This window comes from Myxine glutinosa, chromosome 3 (genome assembly GCF_964187855.1).
Source record: "Myxine glutinosa chromosome 3, kmMyxGlut1.1, whole genome shotgun sequence".
In the NCBI taxonomy this organism is placed as follows: domain Eukaryota; kingdom Metazoa; phylum Chordata; class Myxini; order Myxiniformes; family Myxinidae; genus Myxine; species Myxine glutinosa.
The window spans coordinates 20037803-20065302 of record NC_136263.1 but is presented as its reverse complement, the minus strand read 5'-3'; the positions used below and the strand labels follow the sequence as shown (position 1 = coordinate 20065302).

The 27500-nt window shown below is 44.9% G+C and overlaps 2 protein-coding genes across 4 annotated transcripts in view; one reads left to right on the top strand and one right to left on the bottom strand.

The window, feature by feature from the left end:
- The window catches only part of DDRGK1 (DDRGK domain containing 1), a 642973-nt gene that overhangs the window by 435036 nt on the left and 180437 nt on the right, over positions 1-27500 (bottom strand). The gene's annotated exons all lie outside the window — the stretch shown is intronic.
- FBXW4 (F-box and WD repeat domain containing 4) overlaps positions 1-27500 on the top strand; it is a 148330-nt gene that overhangs the window by 92027 nt on the left and 28803 nt on the right. For 2 of the 3 annotated variants that reach the window (XM_068111281.2, XM_068111278.2), the window contains one exon: positions 9971-10036. The exons of the other annotated variant lie outside the window; for it this stretch is intronic. In XM_068111281.2, the coding sequence (XP_067967382.2) occupies positions 9971-10036 (66 nt within the window). The remainder of the gene's footprint in view (positions 1-9970; positions 10037-27500) is intronic. 3 annotated transcript variants of the gene reach the window in all.

The window sequence follows — 27500 nt, the reverse complement described above, 5'->3', positions numbered from 1 at the left end:
AACAGCTGTGCTATGAAGTGACCATTGAAGGTTCAAGTGACCATCCGTGACCATTTTGTCTGACAGTGAGGACACTATTGTCCACAAATAAGTTCACACATTTACTACACGCAGTGTTATTGTTGATATTTAAAGGTTTCAAAGGTGGTAAGTTTCTTTTGCGTTTTCGGTCTTTTTGAAGTTGGTCAAAATGGTCAAATTTTTCGGTCAAAATGCCCATTTTGCACTGGCCTTTTTAAAGCCAATATCAAGACATCACGTGCAGCTCATTAAAATCATCCCGTACCCCTTGGCTAATCACTGACAGTCAAAACGGCTGTTCAACAGCTGTGCTATGAAGTGACCATTGAAGGTTCAAGTGACCATCCGTGACCGTTTTGTCTGACAGTGAGGACACTATTGTCCACAAATAAGTTCACACATTTACTACACGCAGTGCTATTGTTGATATTTAAAGGTTTCAAAGGTGGTAAGTTTCTTTTGCGTTTTCGGTCTTTTTGAAGTTGGTTAAAATGGTCAAATGTTTCGGTCAAAATGCCCATTTTGCACTGGCCTTTTTAAAGCCAATATCAAGACATCACGTGCAGCTCATGAAAATCATCCCGTACCCCTTGGCTAATCACTGACAGTCAAAACGGCTGTTCAACAGCTGTGCTATGAAGTGACCATTGAAGGTTCAAGTGACCATCCATGACCGTTTTGTCTGACAGTGAGGACACTATTGTCCACAAATAAGTTCACACATTTACTACACGCAGTGTTATTGTTGATATTTAAAGGTTTCAAAGGTGGTAAGTTTCTTTTGCGTTTCAGTATATATATATATGTATATATATATATATATATATTATGTATATATATATATATATGTGTGTATATATATATTATGTATATATATATTATGTATATATATATGTATATATATATATATATATGTATATATATATATATATATATATATATATATATATATATATATATATATATATATATATATATATATATATATATATATATATATATATATGTATATATATTGTTGCGGATATGGCATTTGGCCTCCATATCCGCTTGTAAATATTCCCCTATTTCCCCAATACTCCCCAACTATCCCCAATCCCCCATTCCCTAGTCCCATTGCCTGTAAATAACACTCTGTAGAACCGACCTTCCCCTTTTTCCCCCATTAAATGTCGTGCCCAGGTCCACCGCATCTCACGTAGACAACTTTCGGACATCTTGCTAGTTATTCTTAGTCTATGTCAGTTAAGGACTCGTTTCCATTAATTCTGAATCTTCGTTGCACCAGAATGTGATTGTATGGCACCAGTAGTGAGTTTAGGACCTCCCCATACCTCCTCCCATCTTCCCCATGAAACAACAACAACAACAACAACAACTACAACAACAACTACAACAACAGAGGGGGGCGGCGCGGCGCGGCGCGGGGAGTGTGCGTCCTCACTCCGGCTTGGTTAGCCGCCATTGCCCATGCGCTCCACGGGGTTACCACGAAGGGGCTGGCTGTCAGCTCCTCGTCAGGGGCGGAGCCCGGTAACCCCCCGCAGCCAGTGAGAAGCGGCGGGCCGATTCCATCTGGGGCGGAGCTAACGAGCCGAGGGCGTGTCACTCCCCGCCGGATATGCGCAGCCACTTACCGGACGTGAGGTCAGATGCGCCCCCAGCTTGGAAAGACAAGTCGCGACCTCCGAGCGCTGAGAGACCTCCCGCATCTCTGGACCGGACCGGGTCGATTCTGCCCCTGAGCCAAGAGTGCACCTTGAGCCATCGACTACCCGCCTTCCTTGCCATCAATCCCCGTGTGAGTCAGTCTTGTCCCGTTTATCTGTCGTCTGTCGGGGCTAAGATAAGACCGTGTTTAAGTGCCCACCTTTCTATGCTGTCTCTCTTGTCTTTGTAATCTAACCTTCCGCAATATTATAACCTCCTCCGGAGGTCTTGAGAACCGTACCCCTGGTGTCGTGTCATTTTAACCCAGCCGCTGTGTCCTTTCCTCAATTGATTTAGCGTAGCGCGACTCGGCCAAGGTTCGAGTATAATCGGGTAACTTGTGCGAACACGGCGGCCATTCCGCTCGGCCCAGCATAACATCTTAATAAGTCGTGTCCGTAACAATATATATATATATGTATATATATATATATATATGTATATATATATATATATATATATATATATATATATATATATGTATATATGTATATATATATATATATATATATATATATATATATATATATATATATATATATATATATATATATATATATATATATATGTATATATGTATATGTATATATATATATGTATATATATATATGTATATATATATATATATATATACATATACATATACATAAACATGCGATGGGAGAGGGAGAGGGAAACGGCTACACGGCTGACTCCGCACGTGAAAAAGCTGAATGCCTCAACTCTGTGTTTGCCTCTAAATCTTGTGTCCCAAACCCATCCCTCTCTGTACCCACCGTACCCAGTCGTTCCCAGCTGCTCCTGGACAAGGTGGAAAAGTTTCTGTCAACCCTCGACTCTGATTCTGCAACTGGACCTGACGGCATCAGCCCACGGGTCCTAAAATCCTGTTCCGCTCTTTCACTCCTTCTCTCTGTTCTCTTCACCCTCTCTTTTGCTCAAGGTCATCTGCCATCTGCTTGGAAATCAGCCAACATCACCGCTTTGCACAAAAAGGTGCAAAAACAGATCCTAGCAACTACAGACCAATCAGCCTTCTCCCAATTATCAGCAAAGTCATGGAATCCATCATTGCTTCAGATATGAAATCTTTCCTCTTCTCCAATGGCTTGATCTCTGATCATCAATTTGGTTTCAGACCTGGTCACTCTACTCTGGACATGCTGCTTCTGCTTTCTCAACAATGGATGGAGGTCCTCAATGCCAAACAGGAAATTAGAGCTGTCTCCCTTGACATATCACGTGCCTTCGATACGGTCTGGCACCCCGCTCTGCTCACCAAACTCTCCTCCTTTGGTATCCATGGAAATCTCCACGCATGGCTGGCGGACCTCCTCTCTAGTCGTAGTCAATGTGTGGCCCTGAATGGGTTTCTCTCATCTCCTCTTCCTGTTCAGGCTGGAGTTCCCCAAGGCAGTGTTCTGGGTCCTGTGCTTTTTCTGGTCTTCATCAATGATCTCTCTGACTCTCTTGAAAATCCTCTCTATCTCTTTGCTGATGACGCTACTCTCTTTCGCTCCATTCCTCATCCCTCAGATCGGCAGTCTGCAGCCTCCTCACTCTCTGCAGACCTGGACAAAATCACAGACTGGGCAAACAAGTGGAACATGTCTTTCAATCCTGACAAATCTCACACTCTTACGATGTTTCTCCGAAAAGACCGACTGGACAACCCTCCCATCCACTTTTTGAATAATCCTCTCCAAGAAGTTCTGTCACTCAAGCTTTTGGGTCTCATTATCTGCCATGATCTTTCCTGGGAAAACCACATTTCAAATCTGGCCTCCAAAGCCAGTCGCCGACTGGGCATCCTCCGTCGTGCGAAGTCCTTCCTTGGCACACCTGAGCTCCTCACCACATACAAGGCTTTCATCCACAGCTCAATGGAATACTGCTCTCCCCTCTGGGCTGGTGCTCCTGCCTCACACCTAGCTCGTCTTCACGCTGTTGAAACCAAAGCGTTCAGAATCATTGGAATCTCCCACGATGAAGCTAACTCCAAGGGCCTTTCACTCACTCACCGCAGGCAGGTGGGTGGTCTTTCTGTCTTCTACCGACTCCTCTCTGGCCTTGCCCCCCCAAGCTCTCTCTGGGGTCTGTCCCCCAAATATTCCTACAGGTCGCACAAGATCTGCCTGCAACCCTCTTATGGTTAAACTGCCAAAATCAAGACTCTCTGCTCACCTTCACTCCTTCATTCCTCTTTTCTCCTGCCTCTGGAACAAACTCCCTCACTCTCTTCAATCCCACTCCACCCTCCAGGTCTTTAAAACAGCTGTTCACCACCATCTCTTATCTTCCCCCCTCCAAAACCTTGACATTTTCTACCCCCGCTAATTTCACCCTAAATCCACTTTTTTGAAATTCCAACTTCTGTCCAAGAAGTCCTTGGTGTCCTTGTGTTTTATACTTCTCCCACCCCCCCCCCCCCTTTCCACGCCTCCTCCCCCCAAGCCCTCTCCCTCCCACACATCTCCCTGCTCTCAAATGTTATGTTTGTGTGCCTCCCCTTCTCTCCCCATCTTGTCTTCCGCTCCCTCTTTTTATATATTTTGTTTGTTTGGTTGATTTGTTTGTGAAATAGATGTTAGCTCTTTCACGAGCCTCGATTCGGTATACAAAAAAAAAACAAAAAAAAAACATATGTGTAAATATATATATATATATATATATATATATTAGGGTGGTGCTCAAAATAATTTAAAAAAAATATTTACTGGGACATGGCTTTATGTTGTTCCTTTTGTTCCAAAATGAAAAGACACCAAATATGAAAGCAATCTTATTTTATTTAGGGGTGCCACATCAGCCTTCAAACTAAAGGTGTCTACAAAACTTTTCTATATATGGATCGAAAGCAAAACCAGAAGTTTGTTTTATGAAAATCCACCCTCCACTCACTTTCTTTGTATTCTAGCAAACACAAGTTACAATAGCTGCACAAATAGCACTATATTGCTATGAAAACTCAAATTCAATGATAACAATCCAAATGTTCAGTTCATAAAATGAAGAGACACCATATCACATAATATTAAAAAACCCCAATATAATGAGAAATGTAACTCCTATTTCTGGGCCTGTTTCACCACTGTTGCCTTCTTGGCATCGGGGTACATCTTCCTGTGAGCAGCAACAACTTGGAGCAGAGCTTGCTTTTGCTCTTCATCCTTTGTAAGGAGCTTATTGTAGTCTTGTATCAATGCGACACCCCTTTCTGCCCTGTCGTTCACCACGACTAAGCCACTGGCGGCTTTCTTTGCTTCCTGAAAGCTGGTTTCTTGCTCCCATGAACCAGGATCCTTATCCATCCAATCAGTTGGGGTCCCTAGGATGCTGAAGAAATGCTTGGTGTGTTTTGTTATGAGGCCAGCGATTGACAGGCGGTTCCTCGTTTGATAGCTGGTCTCTTTGGAGAGGGGTTTTCACCATCGTTTTTCAATGCTTCAATCATATTGATCTTGCTTTCTTTGTCAATTCTGGTGTCAAAGAATGCAAATGCCACTAGTACTGGGCTCATGTACCACGTGTGGTGGCCAAGTGCCTTCAAGGCTGCCTGAGCCATCTTCTGATTGATTTGTTCAAACTTTTCCAACTTCTTGAAGAGGTTAATGTCATTCAGGGGAGCCTCAATAGCTTGTGGAGCCTGAAACCAAGCCTGTACATACACAAGGCAGACAAAAATGTTGAAGGCTCGGAGTTCTCTCGCCTCTCGAAGTGTCAAGTGGAACTCTGACCGAAACATGAACACCTGTAGCGAATATAGTGCTTTTGCCATCCATCTGGCTCTGTGCATTGCTCCTGGAGCCATGATCCGGATTCCACGAGGTGGGATTCCTCCCATGTAGATGACAGTCAGTTCTAGGAGTTCACGATAATCATCTCGTGGCTGCTGATCTTTCAAACACACAAGAGCAAATTCCAGAGCTTCATCCATCATGTCATTGTTCTGTGCAAACTCAGCTGCCGTATCAGGATCTGTGAATCCATTTTTTGGTTGGTGATGGGCAATGGCCGGCCACTTCGCCTGAAACCGCTTACAAAGCTGGATGTCTGGGCCTGATGAAGGACCGAAAAGAGTGGTGAAAACATCTCCCAGAATGATTTCGTGCGCATGATGGCGGCAAGCCAAATGAATTAGTTCAGTCTGTAGCTTCTTTTCAATGAGGACAGCAGCCCCTCCACGAACACCTGAATTGCTGGCCGTTGTGTCAAAAGACAAAGCCTTCACCTTGCCCACAAGGTTCCAGCTCTTCAGTGTGTCCACTACAGCGGTTGCCATAGCTTCTCCTCCCCCGTCAGGTAACTTGGGAACATTCAACAGCTGCTCCATTCCATGGTACTGGTTGGACACAAGGATTGGAAGACGATCCACCTCCACATGCACAAAATCTCCAGTGACATCGGGAAGAAGCTTTCCATCCCAATGGACCACTAAAGGACCCTGCACATTATGATGAAATGCTTCTTTTATTTCGTCCATGGTTTTGCATCGATGCATCATGCGATTCCGCCGCACTGTCCATCGGTTCAGTGCCAGCTCTGCAGGATCCCATCCTACTGCTCTACAAATGGATGCCAAGTTGTGGACAGCCATTCGGTCACTTGTTTTCGTAAGATCCAAAGAAGCTGCGACTTCAGGAGTGACAATGTTGATAGGCCTTCTTTTCTTGGGAAGAGATATCCCACCTTCAGATGATGAAGAACCAGCCTGTGCTGTGGTCTCAGAGTCAGAGTCTGAGTCTGTGACTTCCATAGCCGTAGCACCCTTCATGACCATTTCCTGTCTCTTATTTTCCTTCTCTGCCTTAGTCTTCTCGTTTTCTTCCCTTTTTTTCTTTCGCTTCGTTTTTGCTTCCAACACAGTGTCTACAGATCCCATTGAAGCCTTCCTCTCTGAGAATTGATCGTGAAGAAACTTCCTGTCCTCGGGGTTGGTGATTATGGCCTCCGAATCTGCATGCCTAAGATCAAACGTCTTCTCCAAGGAGGCCTTGAAGGATGCTTCCTTTTTCTCTTGGGTCGCACCACCCCGCTTTGCACCTTTTTGGAGGCTCCTCCATTCTTCATATAGCCTCTCCAAACGATGGATGCAGTGCTGCTTCATCGTTGTAGGTAGGTGAGCTTTTTCCCAGAACTTCACAACCTCTTCAATGGTGAGGGTTGCACTCTCCCGGGCAGTGCGATTCTCCTTCTTCAGGTGATGGAAAAACAGGACAAGAGATTGATGCACAGTCGGGAGCTTGGCACCTTTGATGGCATCTCCAGAAGTGGACCCAATGAGATACACATTATCCTGAGCCCGAGTTTTCAATGAAACACTGGTACTAGCACATGCCATATCTGCAAAATAAGCAAGAATGTGGGTAAAATCCTGTTAATTCTTACTCCACAGGGTCACTCTCTACAAAAGAGCCACAGTCAATAAGTTAGGCCTACATATTACACACTAAAAAAGCGTACCCCTGACCCCGGGAACCTGTACAAAACATGCATGAAAATTGCCCAGATAGTGATCAAAGGAAGTCTCAAAACTGTATGTATAATATATTGTATATAACTATATATATAATGTATAATGTGTATTTATGTATATTTATTATTTAATGTATATTTACTATATATTTATTTTTAATATTATATTTAATGTATATATATAATTATGTATTTATTTTGTGTATGTACAGCCCAAAAAATGGGAATTCCTATTTTTGCATGGGGGTAAATTCATCACTGATGTGGCACCCCTAAATATTATTGGATTCCATTCAAATTTGGTGTGGTTTCCTTTGACACCAAAAGGAACACAAATATACTCTTTTTTTTTATACATATATATATATATATTTATATATATGTATATGTATATATATATATATATATATATATATATATATATATATATATATATATGTGCATATATATATATATATACATACATACATACATACATACATATATATATATATATACATATATATATATATATATATATATATATATATATATATATATATATATATATATATATATATATATATATATATATATATATATATATATATATATATATATATATATATATATATATACATACATACATACATACATACATACATACATACATACATACATACATACATATATATATGTATAAAAAAAAGAAGTATATACACAGATATACATGTACATATACATATACATAAACATATACAGTCACGTGAAAACGTAAGTACACCCCATGTAAAGTTTTGACTTTTTCAACATATTTCAACATACAGCTATTTGATCTTCATTTCAACAATATTGATCGATAAGGGTGATATAATATAACAAATATCATGAAACATTTACATTTTGTAGTCCATTGTATAATTTAAATCAATATAAATGCAAATTTCGCATGTGGAAAAAGTAAGTACACCCCGACATTTATCATTACTTAAAATACCTAAAATTAGAATCGGGTGCACCAGCTCAGGTGCAAATGATTAGAACATTGTTAGAGAGGATCTTGGAGGAACCTGTCTTATTTAAACCTCAGACATTTAGTTTGGTTTGCTCTTTGATGTTGAAGTGTGCGGCGTCACCATGCCCAGATCAAAAGAGCTCTCTGAGGCCTTCAGAAAGAAGGTTATAGATGCCTACGAGTGTGGGAAGGGATTTAAAAAGATCTCCAAACAATTTGAAATCAATCATTCGACTGCCGCAAGATGCTGAAAGAAGTCTCTGAGAACCCCAGAATGTCATCACAGGACCTACAGGTAGCTCTTGCCACTGTTGATGTCAAAGTGCACGAGTCTACCATTAGAAAGCGGCTGCTCAAATTTGATCTACATGGGAGGTGTGCCAGGAGGAAACCTTTGCTGTCCAGAAAGATCATCAGGGCAAGACTAAAGTTTGCCAATGAACACATAGGCAAAGACCAGCACTTCTGGAACAATGTGTTCTGGACAGATGAGTGAAAGGTAGAGCTATTTGGCCACAGTACCAGAAGACATGTTTGGCGAAAACCAAAGACAGCATTTGACCACAAGAACCTGATACCAACTGTAAAGCATGGTGGTGGAAATATTATGGTTTGGGGCAGCTTTGCTGCATCAGGGCCTGGGCAGCTCACCATCATAGAATCCACTATGAATTCTTCATTGTACCAGAGGGTGCTTGAGGATAATGATTGGCCATCTGTCGGAAAGTTGAAGCTCAACCGAAGGTGGACCTTGCAACATGACAATGATTCTAAACATACCAGTAAATCCACCAAGGAATGGCTGAAAAGAAAGAAATGGAGGGTTCTGGAATGGCCAAGTCGAAGCCCGGATCTAAATCCCATCGAGATGTTGTGGGGGGATTTGAAACGAGCTGTGCATGCAAGAAACCCCTCAAACATCCCACAGCTGAAAGAATTCTGCATGGAGGAGTGGGAAAAAATTTCTCCCAGTCGATGTCAGAGACTGGTAGACAGTTATAAGAAACACCTACTTGAGGTTGTTTCTGCCAAAGGGGGCAATACCACCTATTAGAGCCAAGGGTGTACTTACCTTTTCCACATGCGGAATTTGCATTTATGTTTATTTAAATTATACAATGGACGACAAAATGTAAATGTTTCATGATATTTGTTATTTTATATCACCTTTATCTATCAATATTGTTGAAATGAAGATCAAATAGCTGTATGTTGAAATATGTTGAAAAAGTCAAAACTTAACATGGGGTGTACTTACTTTTTCACGTGACTGTATATATACACACACACCCATACAAGTCCACACACACACACACATACACACACACACACACACACACACACACACACACACACACACACATCCACACAGACATCAACACACACACACACACACACACACACACACACACACACACACACACACACACACACACACACACACACACACACACACACACACACACACACATCAGACTTTGCATTTATTTATGTTAAAACTGCCTTTGTTTGCATTATTTGGTAATTTGCTTTTCCCTCTCCCAAACGACCTTGCTTTTGGTAAACCTCACTGTTGCTCCACAATCCACTGTACTTAGCTAATCTAGTGGATGATTTGAAGTTAGGCCCAAGCTTGACATATTGGTCTGAAGGACATCATAGCAACAAGAGCCGCTGATAGATTGCAGCTCAAATTAAATTACAGTGTTAACTCGGGGGGAATGTAATCCCCTGACTCATGGCCGTCCTCATCCCACCCTATCCTGGCAGCTCATTTGTGACGGGCTCCGCGTGTCTGCAGAACAGCTCCCCACTCAAAGTTTGGGATCTAGAAAGGTATGGTCCGCTTTGGTTTACCCCCTCTCTCCTCTCCGCATGGTTTAGCTCGCATTACTTAAATGATTATTTATTTCAATGATTTCTTACCATTTCCATGCTGCCAGGTACACAGTAAAAACAATACCTGACCCGGCAATGCAGTCAACATCCTTGCGGGCCAATCCGCTCGGAGCGTTTGAACCTTGTTTGTTCCACTCAGTCCTTCAAACCCACACGGCTTTGTGACACGTCTAGTGAGGGCTCAGATGTCACAGCATTGCCTGTGGGTTCTTTCTTCTCTAACACCTCACCATTCTGCTCACACCTTAACCAACATCACTGCTTTGTCCGAGCCCTCTGCGGCCCCCTCCTCTCCCCCGACATCTCCTGTTTCTCGGATTCTTTTTTTTGTAGGCCGTTGTGTGCAAGATAAAACATTTTTCGAATACCTTTATAATCCTGAACACACTTTGCAGGACTAATAGCAGAGGTTGAGTGAATTTCAAGTTAATACTTTTATTGTATGGATGCTCTAATGCCCACGGGCTGTTCACCAAGATCAACGCACCGAATACTTGCAATGGTCCAAGAAACGCCATTGGTTTTAAAACAAATTATGTGTAAATCTCTCTCTCTCTCTGATATACCATAGTCTTGACAGAGTGTCGATGCCGCCAAAGCAGCTTCCTGGGCGAGGGTTGTACTGGGTGGCTTACCTTTACCTTCCCAGCAGTAGTTGGGGCAGGAATTTGGAATTCGTTCACGGTGCCAGCGATCGCTTGCCTACTATTCACGGAGGATGTCCGATGGACGGCACACACATTGATGAATCGCTTGTGAAACACCAGGTTGATAGTTTATAGCTGGGTCTGGATTCCAGCCCAGGCAGGACAGCCGAGGCCAGTGTGCGTACCTCTAGGCTAGTCTGCCAGCCCTACACATGTACATACTTGTATATTTATAAATGTTAACATTGGTGTTTCTGGACCGTTGTTTCTTGTTTCAGTAATTTAAGTTTCCCTCATATCTCATGAACATGCATCGTTTAACATGCTTAATATGCTGCATTGCTGCTGTTGCATGTTTGACATCATGTTCTGTTGCATGTTCTGCCAGCCCTACACATGTACATACTTGTATATTTATAAATGTTAACATTGGTGTTTCTGGACCGTTGTTTCTTGTTTCAGTAATTTAAGTTTCCCTCGTATCTAATGAACATGCATCGTTTAACATGCTTAACATGCTGCGTTGCTGCTGTTGCATGTTTGGCATCATGTTCTGTTGCATGTTCTGCCAGCCCTTCAGATGTACATACTTGTATATTTATAAATGTTAACATTGGTGTTTCTGGACCGTTGTTTCTTGTTTCAGTAATTTAAGTTTCCCTCGTATCTAATGAACATGCATCGTTTAACATGCTTAATATGCTGCATTGCTGCTGTTGCATGTTTGACACCATGTTCTGTTGCATGTTCTGCCAGCCCTTCAGATGTACATACTTGTATATTTATAAATATTAACATTGGTGTTTCTGGACCGTTGTTTCTTGTTTCAGTAATTTAGGTTTCCCTCATATCTAATGAACATGCATCGTTTAACATGCTTAACATGCTGCATTGCTGCTGTTGCGTGTTTGACACCATGTTCTGTTGCATGTTTTGCCAGCCCGACACATGTACATACTTGTATATTTATAAATAATAACATTGGTGTTTCTGGACCGTTGTTTCTTGTTTCAGTAATTTAAGTTTCTCTCATATCTAATGAACATGCATCGTTTAACATGCTTAACATGCTTAACATGCTGCGTTGCTGCTGTTGCATGTTTAACATGTTCTGTTGCATGTTCTGCCAGCCCTACATATGTACATACTTGTATATTTATAAATATTAACATTGGTGTTTCTCGACCGTTGTTTCTTGTTTCAGTAATTTAAGTTTCCCTCGTATCTAATGAACATGCATCGTTTAACATGCTTAACATGCTGCGTTGCTGCTGTTGCGTCCAATAGAATGTATCGCCGTCTGTGTTTTGTGCAGTACATCATACATTGGTGCATTGTGGGAATTAGTCGTACATCATCCCGCCTGTAAATGAACCAGCACTGTGTGCAGCGTTGTTGTTTCAGCATTTTGGATTCCTGAAGGATCTTGTCCATTGCTTACATGAAGGTCGAGGACATTATGGCAACGGGTATTGATGGGATTGAGTTTGCTTTCTTTGTGTGGGATTGGTGGTGTCATGACGTCTTTTTTATCGGCCTATCCGTATGCTGCGTTTCGATGCAAAACATCATTACATAAGTGGTGACATGTACGTCTCTTCTTGGAAAGAAATGATGATGTGAACTGTAAAAAAAAAGACAATCATGCACTTCCCTCTTTCTCCCGTTTCTTTTTATTGATGTTTTCAGATTTTTTTTTGAATACTTTTTGTCCTCTCCATCATCTCGAGATGTCTGAGTTTTTCGCACTGGGGAGCACGGCCCGTACGCTTTCTGGCCAGGAGCGCTCAGTGCAGGCAAGGATGCATGAAGCAGCTGCCTGGCTGAGCTGGTTGACGGGGAGGGCGGGATGAAGAAGGAGGCTTTGCGGCGTGTGGCTGGGCGCTGGGTTGGCGCGGTGTTTTAAAGGCGCGTACAGCTGCTTGGCGGCATGCACGGAAAACCAACGCCTTGCTGCGGCATGCTGCACGCTGTTTTGTTCATGTCCCAGATCTTATCTCTTCCACCGTACGTCCCCTCCCTTCATGTCTTGCTCTTCTGCACTTGAGCTCGAATTTGGGGGTCAATGTGCATGAAGCCATCGCGAACATTCACGTGTGTCTGTCCAGTGGGCTGCTGGACTAACTCGCCTCGCGGACCCCCAAGTTAGGGGTCTAAAGCACAGTTTTGTCAACAAATTGAGTACCCGACCGGTAACCTGTGAAGCTTTCAAAAAGTTGAACTCGGCTTGCGTTATTGCCACATCTGGGGAATGGGCACGGCTTGGTTAGTACTTCATCGACGTTGCTGTGTCTGTTGCCGAGGTGATGTTTAACCTCTGTCGCGTATTCGTTATCGGGCAGGGGCACGGCTTGCTGAGCTAACCCGGTGGCCCACCCTCGAAACATGCCAAGATTGGCGACTCTGCAGGGCTGCGCAAATAGCTCTTGGCAAGTTCCTCGAGCGAGGGATAGTATGGAAACTCTGGTCGCCGGGGAACCGACCGCACTCCCGTTACGTCGCTGCTCACATCTGCTGCCAACATTGGCGTGCTTTTTGTCTTTGCACCACCATAAGCATTGACAGGCCACAGACGGTCGTCGGGCGGCTGCGGTGCGCTGGGCAGGGTAAGTCTACGGCTGCGTTTTGGGTATACGTCATCCTACCCCCTCCTTGCGTGAGTCTCTTGTATAATCATGTTAAAACCAGGGCCTGTCATGCGTCTTTACGCTTTGGTCAGATTCTGAAATATCGTAACACTCGACCTCACAGTTTTCATTTTTTCACTGTTATTTTTGTGAGGCTTCTTGGAACTGATTCTATCATGCGTCTATTGCCAGCTAAAAAGACAGACAGGTTTTTATTCGTGTGCAAAGACAGCGTCTCCCAAGTGACTCGCTAACATTTTAGCCTTTTCTCCCCCTCCGCCCCCTTCCAGCACTTGCTCACAAGTAGATTGGACTTGAACCCGCTCCGTCGAGCTCGGCTTCGTCATGGTGCTCCGGCCCCGTTTGCCATGGCCCAACCGAAATAGACATGTGTCACCGCACATGGCGAGATATCCTAACAGCATCATTAAGGACCCGATGGGTTAACGTTCTCTACCGCCGTGGCACACCATGGAGTCGTGGTGCGCAACCTTCCATTTACTCCCATTGTTGCTTCGCCTCTACGCCAATGCGTGCCGCAGAGTTCGTCTTGCCATTAACCAGTGTTTTGATGGTCCAGCTTACACCAGACAAGCACAGCCTGAAAACTGAGCCCTGATTCGCAATGGGATAAATCACTTCTTAAAAATTCCTGCACACGGTTTGCATTAAGTGCGGCCCGCGTGTTCAGTGTTAGGACGATGAGAGCCAGCTGCCCGTCAGCTGGCCACGGTGCTGGGTGCTCGCTTGCCATTGCCCGTGGTGGATCACATGCTTTACCCAGGCGCCGAGTAATTGATTTGTACCTTTTGCAGAAGGTTCACTTTACTTAATGTGGTATTGTACATCTCTTTTATTATTTTTTGAGAGTGTTGTCTGACCGCCGAGTGTGTTCTTAGAGCAAAAGCCTCAATACCTACACTGCATCAGCCACCATGCTTGCAGCACCTGTAAAGAGCAAGGTGGGTACTGAGGTCACAAGAGGATTGGGAAATGACCTTTCAACTTTGTGGTCAAGAACCCTTACAACTTCAACACCTCCTGGTGACCTGCAGTGCGCGTGCCTTCTTTTTGTATCCATTACTCCCTACCTGTGTGTTTGTTGCTAGGGAATCCTAATTGTGTTGTTTGCACCGTCAGGTGGTGGTTGACTCTCGGCTCTTAGACCAACACAGTAACACTACCGTTTGATTTTGCTGTTCTACATGCGATCTGTGTTGTCTCTGTCATTGAAATGTTTTTCTTAACCAAGGATCCCATGATGACGGCTCCCTGTTTTCATTGTAGATCCAGCATTCAAACTCGATTGGTTCGCCATAAAAATAACACGACAACCTGCACGGCTCTGAATTGGGGTTTCTGTGCTTCCTCATCTCTTTTTAGCCCTCGTTATGCATCTATTGATTTAGATTGCTCACTCGATGTGCTTTTCACTAATGAACTCTATTGCTGATGGGGTGTGGGGTGGAGGGTGGGGGGAACTTAAAAATATGAATAATATTTTTTTAAATTATGTAAAAAATTTAAAAAAAAAAATTATCAAAGGGAGGCGCAAATCACTCCTCCCTTTATATAAGGGATCGTTTCTCTGGATGCAGCTTTAACATGGGGACTGAAAATACTGTCGTGCGAATCCCTCAAGGTTAACACCAGGGACCGCGGAAGACCGAACGGCTTTAACTGAGGCAACGACCAAATACGGATTCGGCTATAAAAGTACGGGAGAAAGAATGAAGGAGAAGAGGCGGCAAGCACTTACCTATAGTGAACCGACGGCAGCTCCGATCCTGCAGGGGAATTGACTCAAAACCGGAATCTGGGGAAAATGTACAAAAAGAAACACGTTTATTACGAAACCCGAGAACAAGGAACGCGACGGTAAATAAATAATGATCCTAAATTGGGGCCCCACACACCGACTTCCAAATACGAGACAGGGGAAAATGAATTACCAAAAGAACACGTTCATCGTGTACGGGGAAATGTGGTGCGTCCTTATCTGTTTGTCGTTCAACGCGGCCCCGTCCGGCTCCAAGCTCTGAGCACAAAGAGACCTCAGCCTCCTCGCTCGCACGCTCCACCCGGCCTCGATGCGACTCCCTCTGCGGCACACCACGAGGTCCCTCGCTCCAGTACCAACAGCACCGGATCCCGCTCCAAGCACCACGACGAACCGTCACCCAGCACGAAGCACGAAGGTCCAGCACGCAAGAAGGAAGAGCCAATGAAGACCAGGGACAAGAAGAGCAAGAGCTTTAAGCACAGAGAGATCTCCAATACGAAGGGTCCAGCACGTTAGAGTCCAAGAGAGCAAAGAGAGAGAGAGCAAAGAGACAGAGCAAAGAGCGGAGACAAGAGACCAGCGAAGAAGCCAAGAGCTAAGATGTCGTGCAGCGCCAAGAGAGCAAATGTCATCCAGCGTGTTATTTTATCACCTTGCGTATGACGTCAGCTCTGGCGCGCCCCCCCAATCAGCGCCTCGTAGCTTCCCGCCGTCCACCGAACCTTCTAGCGCCTTCCCTCCAATGAGCAACCTCCTTCTCAGTTGCGTCTTCGCGCCTCCCGCCCTGATTGGCTGGAGGTTCGCGCCTTCTGCGCCAACCAATCACACGTTCCCTGTGGCGTGGTTACAACTCGTCTCACCCGATGTTGCAAGGCCAGCTGGTGGTGCGGCTGGCGGTGACCATCCGGCGGTGCCCCGATCTGGCTTCCTGCCGGTCTTCTTCCAAAGTCATTGTAAGGGAAGGGAACTAATTAATGTGTGCACTAAGGACCTATCTAAGTGTTTATATGTGTGCGTTGCCATAAGGGACAAAGGAATGATTACCAGGTCTGACACACAGGGGTGTTATCTTACTCCCTACAACTATTTAACACACGAACATCCTTGTATGTTCACAGGTATACTCTTACCCAGACAAACCGCCTAAAAACATAGAACTTATTACAAGGTTGATTCCCTATTACGACAGTCGAATACCTACCTATACAGATCTACCTGGCTCTATATATTACTTTACCCCCCGACATAACACCCCCCGGAACCATAGCTCCTGCTAGGTTCACTGCAGACGCTACCCTTCCAGTCTTAAGACTTACTGTCTCACACTTAATTAGCCTATGAAATAAAGCAGGAGGGCTGTGGGAAATGGGCCGGAGCTACTTACCTATCCTCCTTTACAAGCTAATCCCCTTAACAATCATGCAAATATGTACAATGATTTCATTCGTTGTTTCTGCGGAGGGAGGAAACAAACAACACACAAAACTAACTTAACCACAAACTTAACCTAATTCAAAACTTCCAAAACTCTAAACATTTGTACAACCCCAGTCTACAGACCGCGTCCCCCGGTGGTTGCTACAAGACACAACCTTACCTGTGGGGCCAATCCAATGCACCCAGAAATTTCGGCGGGCCCTGTTCAGGTGTTACAGGTGAGTGACATAGCTCGGTGGATTTCGCCCACATTCATACAACACAAACCCCTTAACCACTCATTCTCATTCCAATACTCATCAAGGCATTTCAAAAGTCAACAAAGCACTTATTTCACCCCCCGCCCCCTTCCCTGCAGGACCATGGCATAGATGTCATATCACAGTGCGTGCATACCTCTCAACTAGGCAGCAGGGAGGTACCGCACAAGTAAGAGGATGGGGGCGCTTCAGGCGGTGGTGCCCGCAGTCCCAAACACAAGTCAACCAACTCTCAAGTTAATTGCCCCCCCCCCCCCCTTTACCTCTTGGCCCCGTGACAGCCAACAGCCCTTTCCGCCGTTACCCCGCCGGTGAGGGTCTCCACACACCAGGCTCCGTTGCCTCCTGCTTCCGCGCAGCTCCACGGGTCGCCGGGAGTCTCCTTTACCCCACGGCGCCCAACCAGACCCTCCACGGATGAGCTCCAATTTCCAGATACCACCGGTTGCCAGGGGTAATTGCCGCAGAGGGGGGGCCGCAGGCATCACACCTCAGAGCTTGATCTGTACCTGCGGGCACACACACCTTACCCACCCACAAGATCCCAAAACACATTTCCTCCCCCGCTGCCATTCAATTCTCAACACAATCCAGAGAAGATGGTACCAAAAAGATGTTACAAGAGTTGCCATGGCCTGCTTCATGTGAAATTCCATTCACATTTTACTATTACATCTCAAAACACAATAATCACCCAGACTCAATGTCCAACCTCACGACCACATAGAAACACATAACCTCTACACATAAACAAACACCACCCACAAGACTCTGTGGCACACATTCCATCCCCCTCACTGGCCATGTCATCACTCGTACCTGCCTCCCAACTCCAAATTACATGTCCCCAATTTTCCATAAGCAAGTCCTGAAGCCTGGGACAGTAAACATCAAAACACTCACCTCAAGTGTAGGTAGTTGCAGGTTGGTCGGGTCCAAAGTGCCATCCACCCTCAAAATCCCAAAATTTATCCCATTGGGCCTACCAAATTCTTCCAAATTTCACTTTTGTCCCCACTACACTGGCAGGTATGTGGATCCGCATCCAACGGTGAACTGTTCTAAACAACTACATGTGGCTACGACAGCTCCGCACCTCTACCGTGCAAAGGTCACCGGGACAAGGTGAGCAGGCAAAACGCCAACATGGCCCATGAGTGTCCATAAGGGTGCGACCCCCACCATCCATCCTTTGGCCCCCCTGCGAGGAACACGGCTGCATCAGCCCCAGCTGGCTAATGTGGTGAGCACCTGCTGCCAACAAACACTACCGCACGCACAACCTCGGCCATGGGGGAGATGGTCGCAGTGCGTGGCATTCCCCTCACATCACCTACGCCGCCCTCGTCCCCCAGTCCACAGAACTGCAGCCCCCCAGTGCCCACCCACACCTGACGACACCATGGTCCAGTCGACAGCCATGCTCCACCAGGAGACCCACCCAGAATACATGGTCCACACACCTCGGACACCCATAGCACCACGTTGACCCCCAGACTACACAACTACATCCCCATAACCCCGCGTCCCAAATATTGGTGCAATCGCCCCCGCAACCAGTTGAAGGCTGTGTCCTGCTCACCTATCAATTTTATCACAGCCTCCAACACTTTGGTCTACACACCTGGATCAATAATGGTGACACTGCTCTCAGTATCCACCATGCCATTTCAAAAAAAAAATCCACCCTTAAATTTGCATATAACCCTGAGATTGTCCATGCCAAACATTTTTCACATTTTACTAAACTCACCAAAGAAAGATGCTTTGCCATACACTTGCCAGCCGAGCATGGCCCAAATGCTCGGCATGTTACAAATTCCCGATTCATCAATCCCATGGCTCTCTTCCCAAACCGAGAGTCCATAAATCATAACGGACCATCTGTGGAAGGTCACTCTCACACCATCACGTTCCACAGATGCCCCAATGGTTGTCCGGTGGGCTATCTCATTCCTGTCCATTCGGTCCGACCCGCGTCCACAGACCAACACAGCATGGCAGGTCACCACATGCTGGCTGTCCCAGAGTCTCAGGGAGAGGGTGTCAGGCCGCATGCCCGGGTGGTCACCACATCAGGCCCAAGTTGTCCGTCCGCGATGCCACCACCAAAGCGCGACCCACAACACCTCCTCCTAGTGGTCCTCAATAAATGCCATCCCAGGCTTGAGAAACCACCTCGGACCCCCTGGAGGTCTTAACCCCCACCAGGGTCCGGTGACCCTGCCAGCCCGAGCCACCAGCTCGGGTGGCTCCCCAATGAACAAGGGAAGCCACACTCCACCAGACCCCCCGTGAGGCCCAGGTCGTACATGACACCCATGGCTGGACACCGCGTCCAAATCTCGCCAGCCCAGCCCCCCAGCTGGCTTGCATTCCCAAATTTCGAAGGGGCAACTTTTGCCCGAGGCCATCCCCAATGACCTCTCCTGGTCCACATTCCACAGCCTGGGGTCCAACTCCATGGCTGCTCCAAATCAAATTCCCATTTAAGCATAAATTTATTTTTCGTTTTAAAAATTTTCATCCCCAGTGCCAAACTGCAGCTGCAGTCAACAACTCCTACCACAGGTTGTTTTGTCCCTCCCTGCAGCTGTTCCAAATTCCCTACGGGGACCAAATTTCCCGAGGCTCTATCTCCCGATCCTCCAATGTCCAAATCCAGCCTTGAGCCCACACACTCCCCCAACTGGTTCTGTAATTTCGGAGCCTCTGTTACCCAATCGGTGTTCGTGGTGAGGGTCCCCTCGGTCACCTCAACCTCCTCCTTGGACCGACTCACCTCCTCCCCCAAACTCCTTTGGGCCCGGTCAAACTCCACCTCCATGGGACTGTCCCAGGTCCCCAGCCGCTGTGTCACATCATGCTCATCATTCACATTCCCAATCAGTTCTGGCCCCATCAGGCCGTCCCCAATAAATACTCGATCCGGCTCCATTACCCGGACACCCCCTGTTGTTATCCCCTGTTGCACTGCACATCGCCCTTGTGCTGCACCACTCCAAATTCCTCCCCCTGTTGATGTGTTGGGGCATCCATCCGGTCCCGATAAACCTCCAGGCCAGCATGTAACAAACATTTTCCATTTACTTCCAAACATGCAGTCTCCCCATCTACAGATGGGCACTCCACATTCACCTGTTGACACTCCCCATCTACCTGTAGGCATTCCCCATTCACCTCTTCACATGCCGCAATCAAATTTTCCCCATTTAAATTTCTACCTTCCCTTCCTTCCCACTGTGATTCCGATTTTGTCATTCCTGGTGCAATTCCCAATTTGAATTCCCCCCCCCCCCCCCCCCCCCGTTCCGATTGAATTTCTGCCACTTTTGGCTTCTCCTGGGCCACATCGGCACCATTCGTTCGTCCTTCCCCCCACTCACTCGTCCATCCATTAAATATATCACTCATTCCCTTCATTATTTTTTCATAAAAGGCCTGTAAATCCATCGGGCCGTCTTGATAGCGGGGGCAGCTCCATCACTAAGCTCCACTCCAACTACTTCCGACTCACCCCCAATGCTTCCCGCATCTTCCATCCTTTCTTCCATATTGCCCACCTCCTCCATCCATTAAGAAGAGGTCGCTTTCCGTCGTGGCTTTTACCAGGAATAAAATTTAAATGTTAACTGACGCGCTGTTCGCGTCCCGCGCACAGATCGACAATTCCAATTTATCGCCTCAGACTAAAAAAAAAAAGTTTCCAGATTCTCCACACTCTTGACACCAGTTGTCGTGTGAATCCCTCAAGGTTAACACCAGGGACCGCGGAAGACCGAACGGCTTTAACTGAGGCGACGACCAAATACGGATTCGGCTATAAAAGTACGGGAGAAAGAATGAAGGAGAAGAGGGGGCAAGCGCTTACCTGTAGTGAACCGACGGCAGCTCCAATCCTGCAGGGGAATTAACTCAAAACGGGAATCCAGCGTAAAATGTACAAAAAGAAACACGTTTATTACGAAACCCGAGAACAAGGAATGCGACGGTAAATAAATAATGATCCTAAATTGGGATCCCACACACCGACTTCCAAATACGAGACAGGGGAAAATGAATTACCAAAAGAACACGTTCGTCGTGTACAGGGAAATGTGGTGTGTCCTTATCTGTTTGTCATTCAACGCGGCCCCGTGCGGCTCCAAGCTCCGAGCATGAAGAAACCTCAGCCTCTTCGCTCGCACGCTCCACCCGGCCTCGATGCGACTCGCTCTGAGGCACACCACGAGGTCCCTCGCTCCAGTACCAACAGCACCGGATCCCGCTCCAAGCACCACGACGAACCGTCACCCAGCACGAAGCACGAAGGTCCAGCACGCAAGAAGGAAGAGCCAATGAAGACCAGGGACAAGAAGAGCAAGAGCTTTAAGCACAGAGAGATCTCCATTACGAAGGGGTCCAGCACGCAGAGTCCAAGAGAGCAAAGAGAAAGAGCAAAGAGAGAGAGAGCAAAGAGATAGAGCAAAGAGCGGAGACAAGAGACCAGCAAAGAAGCCAAGAGCTAAGATGTCGTGCAGCGCCAAGAGAGCAAATGTCGTTCAGCGCGTTCTTTTATCACCTTGCATGTGACGTCAGCTCTGGCGCCCCCCCCCCCCCCCAATCAGCGCCTTGTAGCTTCCCGCCGTCCACCGAACCTTCTAGCGCCTTCCCTCCAATGAGCAACCTCCTCAGTTGCGTCTTCGCGCCTCCCGCCCTGATTGGCTGGAGGTGTGCGCCTTCCGCGCCAACCAATCACACGTTCCCTGTGGCGTGGGTTACAACTCGTCCCACCCGAAGTTGCAAGGCCAGCTGGTGGTGCGGCTGGCGGTGGCCATCCGGCAATGCCCCGATCTGGCTTCCTGCCGGTCTTCTTCCAAAGTCATTGTAAGGGAAGGGAACTAATTAATGTGTGCACTAAGGACCTATCTAAGTGTTTATATGTGTGCGTTGCCATAAGGGACAAAGGAATGATTACCAGGTCTGACACACATGGGTGTTATCTTACTCCCTACAACTATTTAACACACGAACATCCTTGTATGTTCACAGGTATACTCTTACCCCGACAAACCGCCTAAAAACATAGAACTTATTACAAGGTTGATTCCCTATCGCGACAGTCAAATACCTACAGATACAGATGTACCTGGCTCTAGATATTCCTTTACCCCCCGACATAACAATACATTTCTCAACTTTTACTGGATGAAATCGGCTGCAAATTTTAGAAGTAAATTCTTTGTACGTCGAGGTAATATGTTCCAAATTTCAGCAACGTCCATTTATGCATTCTTGAGTTTTATTTAGAAAACCCTCGAAATCACGCTGGTGTCCGTCCGTCCATCCGTCCACCAAAAATGTGTTGCCGCTCATATCTCAAGGGTTATACATTGAAACTAGCTGAAACTTGGAATATACATCGGCCAATAGGTCTAATTAATGGCTTTCAAAACAAATTCCACCTACGTGCCATAGTTTTTGCTTTAAAATTATATACAGTCATGTGAAAACGTAAGTACACCCCATGTAAAGTTTTGACTTTTTCAACATATTTGAACATACAGCTATTTGATCTTCATTTCAACAATATTGATAGATAAAGGTGATATAATATAACAAATATCACAAAACACTTCCTTTTTGTAGTCTATTGTATAATTTAAATAAACATAAATGCAAATTTCACATGTGGAAAAAGTAAGTACACCCCTACATTTATCACGACTTCAAATACCTAAAATTAGAATCAGGTGCACCAGCTCAGGTGCAAATGATTAGAACATCGTTAGAGAGGATCTTGGAGGAACCTGTCTTATTTAAACCTCAGACATTTATTTTGGTTTGCTCTTTGTTGTTGAAGTGTGCGGCGTCACCATGCCTAGATCAAAGGAGCTCTCTGAGGCCTTCAGAAAGAAGGTTATAGATGCCTACGAGTCTGGGAAGGGATTTAAAAAGATCTCCAAACAATTTGAAATCAATCATTCGACTGTCCGGAAAATTATCTACAAGTGGAGAAGATTCCAAACAACTGCCAACTTGTTCAGGCCAGGTCGCCCCAGCAAGTTCAGCCCGATAGCAGACCGCAAGATGCTGAAAGAAGTCTCTGAGAAACCCAGAATGTCATTACGGGACCTTCAGGTATCTCTTGCCACTGTTGATGTCAAAGTGCACGAGTCTACCATTAGAAAGAGGCTGCACAAATTTGATCTACATGGGAGGTGTGCCAGGAGGAAACCTTTGCTGTCCAGAAAGAACATCAGGGTAAGACTAAAGTTTGCCAATGAACACCGACACCAATGAACAGGCAAAGACCAGCACTTCTGGAACAATGTGCTCTGGACAGATGAGTCAAAGGTAGAGTTATTTGGCCACAGTACCAGAAGACATGTTTGGCGAAAACCAAAGACAGCATTTGACCACAAGAACCTGATACCAACTGTAAAGCATGGTGGTGGAAATATTATTGTTTGGGGCAGCTTTGCTGCATCAGGGCCTGGGCAGCTCACCATCATAGAATCCACTATGAATTCTTCATTGTACCAGAGGGTGCTTGAGGATAATGTGAGGCCATCTGTCGGAAAGTTGAAGCTCAACCGAAGGTGGTCCTTGCAACATGACAATGACCCTAAACATACCAGTAAATCCCCCAAGGAATGGCTGAAAAGAAAGAAATGGAGGGTTCTGGAATGGCCAAGTCAAAGCCCGGATCTAAATCCCATCGAGATGTTGTGGGGGGATTTGAAACGAGCTGTGCATGCAAGAAACCCCTCAAACATCGCACAGCTGAAATAATTCTGCATGGAGGAGTGGGCAAAAATGTCTCCCAGTCGATGTCAGAGACTGGTAGACAGTTATAAGAAACACCTACTTGAGGTTGTTTCTGCCAAAGAGGGCAATACGACCTATTAGAGCCAAAGGTGTACTTACTTTTTCCACATGCGAAATTTGCAGTTGTTTATTTAAATTATACAATGGACTACAAAATGTAAATGTTTCATGATATTTGTTATATTATATCACCTTTATCTATCAATATTGTTGAAATGAAGATCAAATAGCTGTATGTTAAAATATGTTGAAAAAGTCAAAACTTTACATGGGGTGTCCTTACTTTTTCACGTGACTGTAATATAGAAATATACAAGTGGGGTCACCCGTGGGAATCGACATATTGAGTTACATTGTGTGTGACATTTCGACATATTGAGTTAGATGCCGCACCTACACATTCAGTTTCACAAAATGGTTACTGGCAATTTATCAGATGCACAAATGATGTAATCTACACAATGTATTTACTTCTGATAACATGTGAATGCATGTGCGTGGGCACACACACACACACACACACACACACACACACACATACACATACACATACACATACACGCACACACGCACACACACACATATACACACACACATATATATACACATACACACACAGACATATATACACATACACACACACACATATATGCACACACACACACACACACACACACACACACACACACACACACACACACACACACACACACACACACACACACACACACACATGTCCCACATGTATATATCCCACATCCCACATGTATATACATGTTTAAAGTGTACGTGCCCTTCCCCCCACCCCCACCCGGCAACGCTGGGTACTTCTGCTAGTAACTAATAAAAAAAAACGAAGAAATATCTCTCGGTAATTTCCTGAAACTCGGTGAAATTCGATGAAATTCGCTCGGTGAATTCACTCGGTTTATCGGTGAAATTTTTTATTTGGGCGGTGTATAATTGCTTCGAACGAAATATCTCTTAGCAATTTCCCGTCTGTATTTCATGTCCATGCACACGTGAAATGGAGTTTGTTTTTGCACATGTGAAATGAACACGTGAACCTTTACTTCCGGATAATAATGTTGAATGAAATAAAAACGAAGAAATATATGTCGGCATCATTGTTGACGTTTTTGTGACGACTGTCATCAAACGGAAAAGTAATATATCTTAACGGAAAAGAAAAAGCGATTTTTAATATATGTCGACATGTTGCCGTCTGTGTCATGTTGGGCGGTGTATGATACATCATGACGCGATTTTAAAAAATATATCTCTGCATTTTCCCGCGTGTGTGTGAATGTTCTCAATTATTGCTGACACCGAGTCTAAAACCATCGATAAAAATGAAATCAGATGGTGAGTTAGATTGGAGATAAAGGCGTGAGAGAGACTCAATGGCTTTGAAGTTACAGGCCTTTGAGAATTCATTTCGTTCTATAAACGGAAACTTTCACTGGATTTTCTTCCCGTTTTTTTTCAACCGAGTCTAAAACTATGTGAGCGACTGTGAAAAATGAAATGATATATCGAATTTGATTTGCAATAAATGGGAGAGAGCAAGACACCACGGCCTACAAAACAGGCCTCAAAGCTATGCGAGTTAATAAAATGGTGGATATTTGTTTATATGAAGCCTCTCCCAGAATTTGTTTTCGAAGCCCCTCCTAGAATGGGTGGAGCTACTCTCTCAACAGAGTAAGCCGCACCCCTGGACAGACAGACAGAATCACCTTCGCCTATTATAATATAGATAGATGTACCCCGACAGTATTAGCAACCAAGCTAATTTGACTCTCTAACTATGTAGAACACATTTCCGTGAAAAAAGTTCGCAGTCGTTAACATTGCAGCCTCTTATAAAGGACATATAAGGGCGGCAACTAGACTAACACACTTTATACCCCTTTAAAACATTTTTTTTAATTGCAACATGCTGGCCCAATGGCCTAATGGATAAAGCATCAGATTCCCAAGCTGGGGGTTGCGATTTTGAATCCTGCCTGGGTTGAATATTTGTTCCCCTTACTTTTTCAAGTCTTTTATATTGTTTTCAATAAAGTCTTGTACGATTAACAAATGCGTTTAGTTTCGTATTTAAAATGTATCTTGGGAAAAATGCCAGGGGCACAGAAAAGGCTCCTTTTCATGGTATGTGCCATGTGGCAAACTATAGAAAAGAAGGGACATTAAAAAAAAAAATCTCTTGTGCATGCTGACTACCCTTGTGTTCTTAGGAGGAACCAAGGGATCGTTGGCAATTCTTTTCTATACTTTACCACACGGCACATACCGTATATAAAGGGGTCTTTTCTATGCCGCTGGCATTTTACCGAAGAATTACCATAAGGCTTAAAAAATCAGGAAATCGAGCAAAATTGATTTTGTTTGTCATGTCCATATATTTACCTTTGCAAGGCTAAAGGGACAGAGAGAAGCAATTGGGAGGGAGGGTGTGGGGAGCAGTTCTGTAATCAGATGGATGTAGACTGAGCAATGACGTAAACATCATGAGGTCTTTGATTTTTGCTTAGAATCCTCAGAAACGTTTTGCTAAATAGATGGCGAGAAGATTATTAATTTATTTGTTTTCCTTTTTTTCCTAGCAGTGTCTGTTACACCGTGCCCGACAACGCGTGTACGATTCTGAAACCACACACCACATAACCGGCACTTGTGACGATGTCCTGGTATTGCACTTTTCACTTTCTCTTCTCAAAAGCTCCTCCGAATGATGCTTCCAAAGAAGGGAGTTGCCATGGTAACCGCCATTTGTTTTGAAAAGATTGTACAGCGGGTTGTCTGATCAGTTTCTTTTTCAAGTGGAAAGAGATTGCTAAGATCGTGCCACGATTCTCATATCTTGTGATTTATATGGAAGGGTGCAGAACAAAAACATTTCCTTCCATTCACTCCTCGACGCTCGCAGCCAAGTGGTCTCTGTCTGAGCAGAATATTTCTCTCTTTCCACCCGCAACCCCATGACCCCACCCCCCCCCCATCTTGGCCCGTAAACCTAGAACAACATTTAACAGGGGGAGTTTCTCAGTACAGTGATTGTCTTTAACATTCGCTGTTCAGAAATGAAGTTTTCTTTAATTTCGGTGAGATTTTCAAATTGCATAAAAAAGTTTAAAAAGAAAGACAAAAAAAAAAAAAAAAGCATCACACTTCAGAATCTAAATAGAATTGTCCATGAACAGCACTGGCAGGATAGTCACACTGCCCTCTTATCTCATGTGTAGCCTGTGTTCATATCCTGACCTAGCTATAAACTACCATCCTGGTGTTTCGCATGCAGGGAGATGCATCGACGTGTGTGCCGTCCGAAGGATGGACCGGATGTCAAAACCGGGTGTCCCGTCTTTGCTCGTATTAGTCGGTGGATGTTAAAATATCCCACGGTGTCTTACGAAGAGTAGTTGAGTTATCACCGGCATTCCAAACAAATCACTAATTGTCTCCGCCATCAAAGGTGGATGGAGGTTGTGTTTTCACCCCTGTCTGTTTGTTTGTTTGTTTGTGAACAAAATATCTCAAAAAGTTATGGATGGATTCGGACGAGATTTGGCAAAGATGTAGCGTATGTGACGAGAACGAAATGATTAGATTTTGGTGAAGATCCGGATTCTGATCCGGCTGCTAGAATGTTTTCAGTGATTCTTTACCATTGGGAGATATAGGGCCAAAAACGATACATAGCAGGATATCTCAAAACGTTGTGGACGGATTTGGACGAAACTTGGTGGACACTGGACAGGTTGAGTGTCTGACAAGGACAATTCGATTCGATTTTGGTGAAGATCTGAATATGGATTCGGATATGAGAAT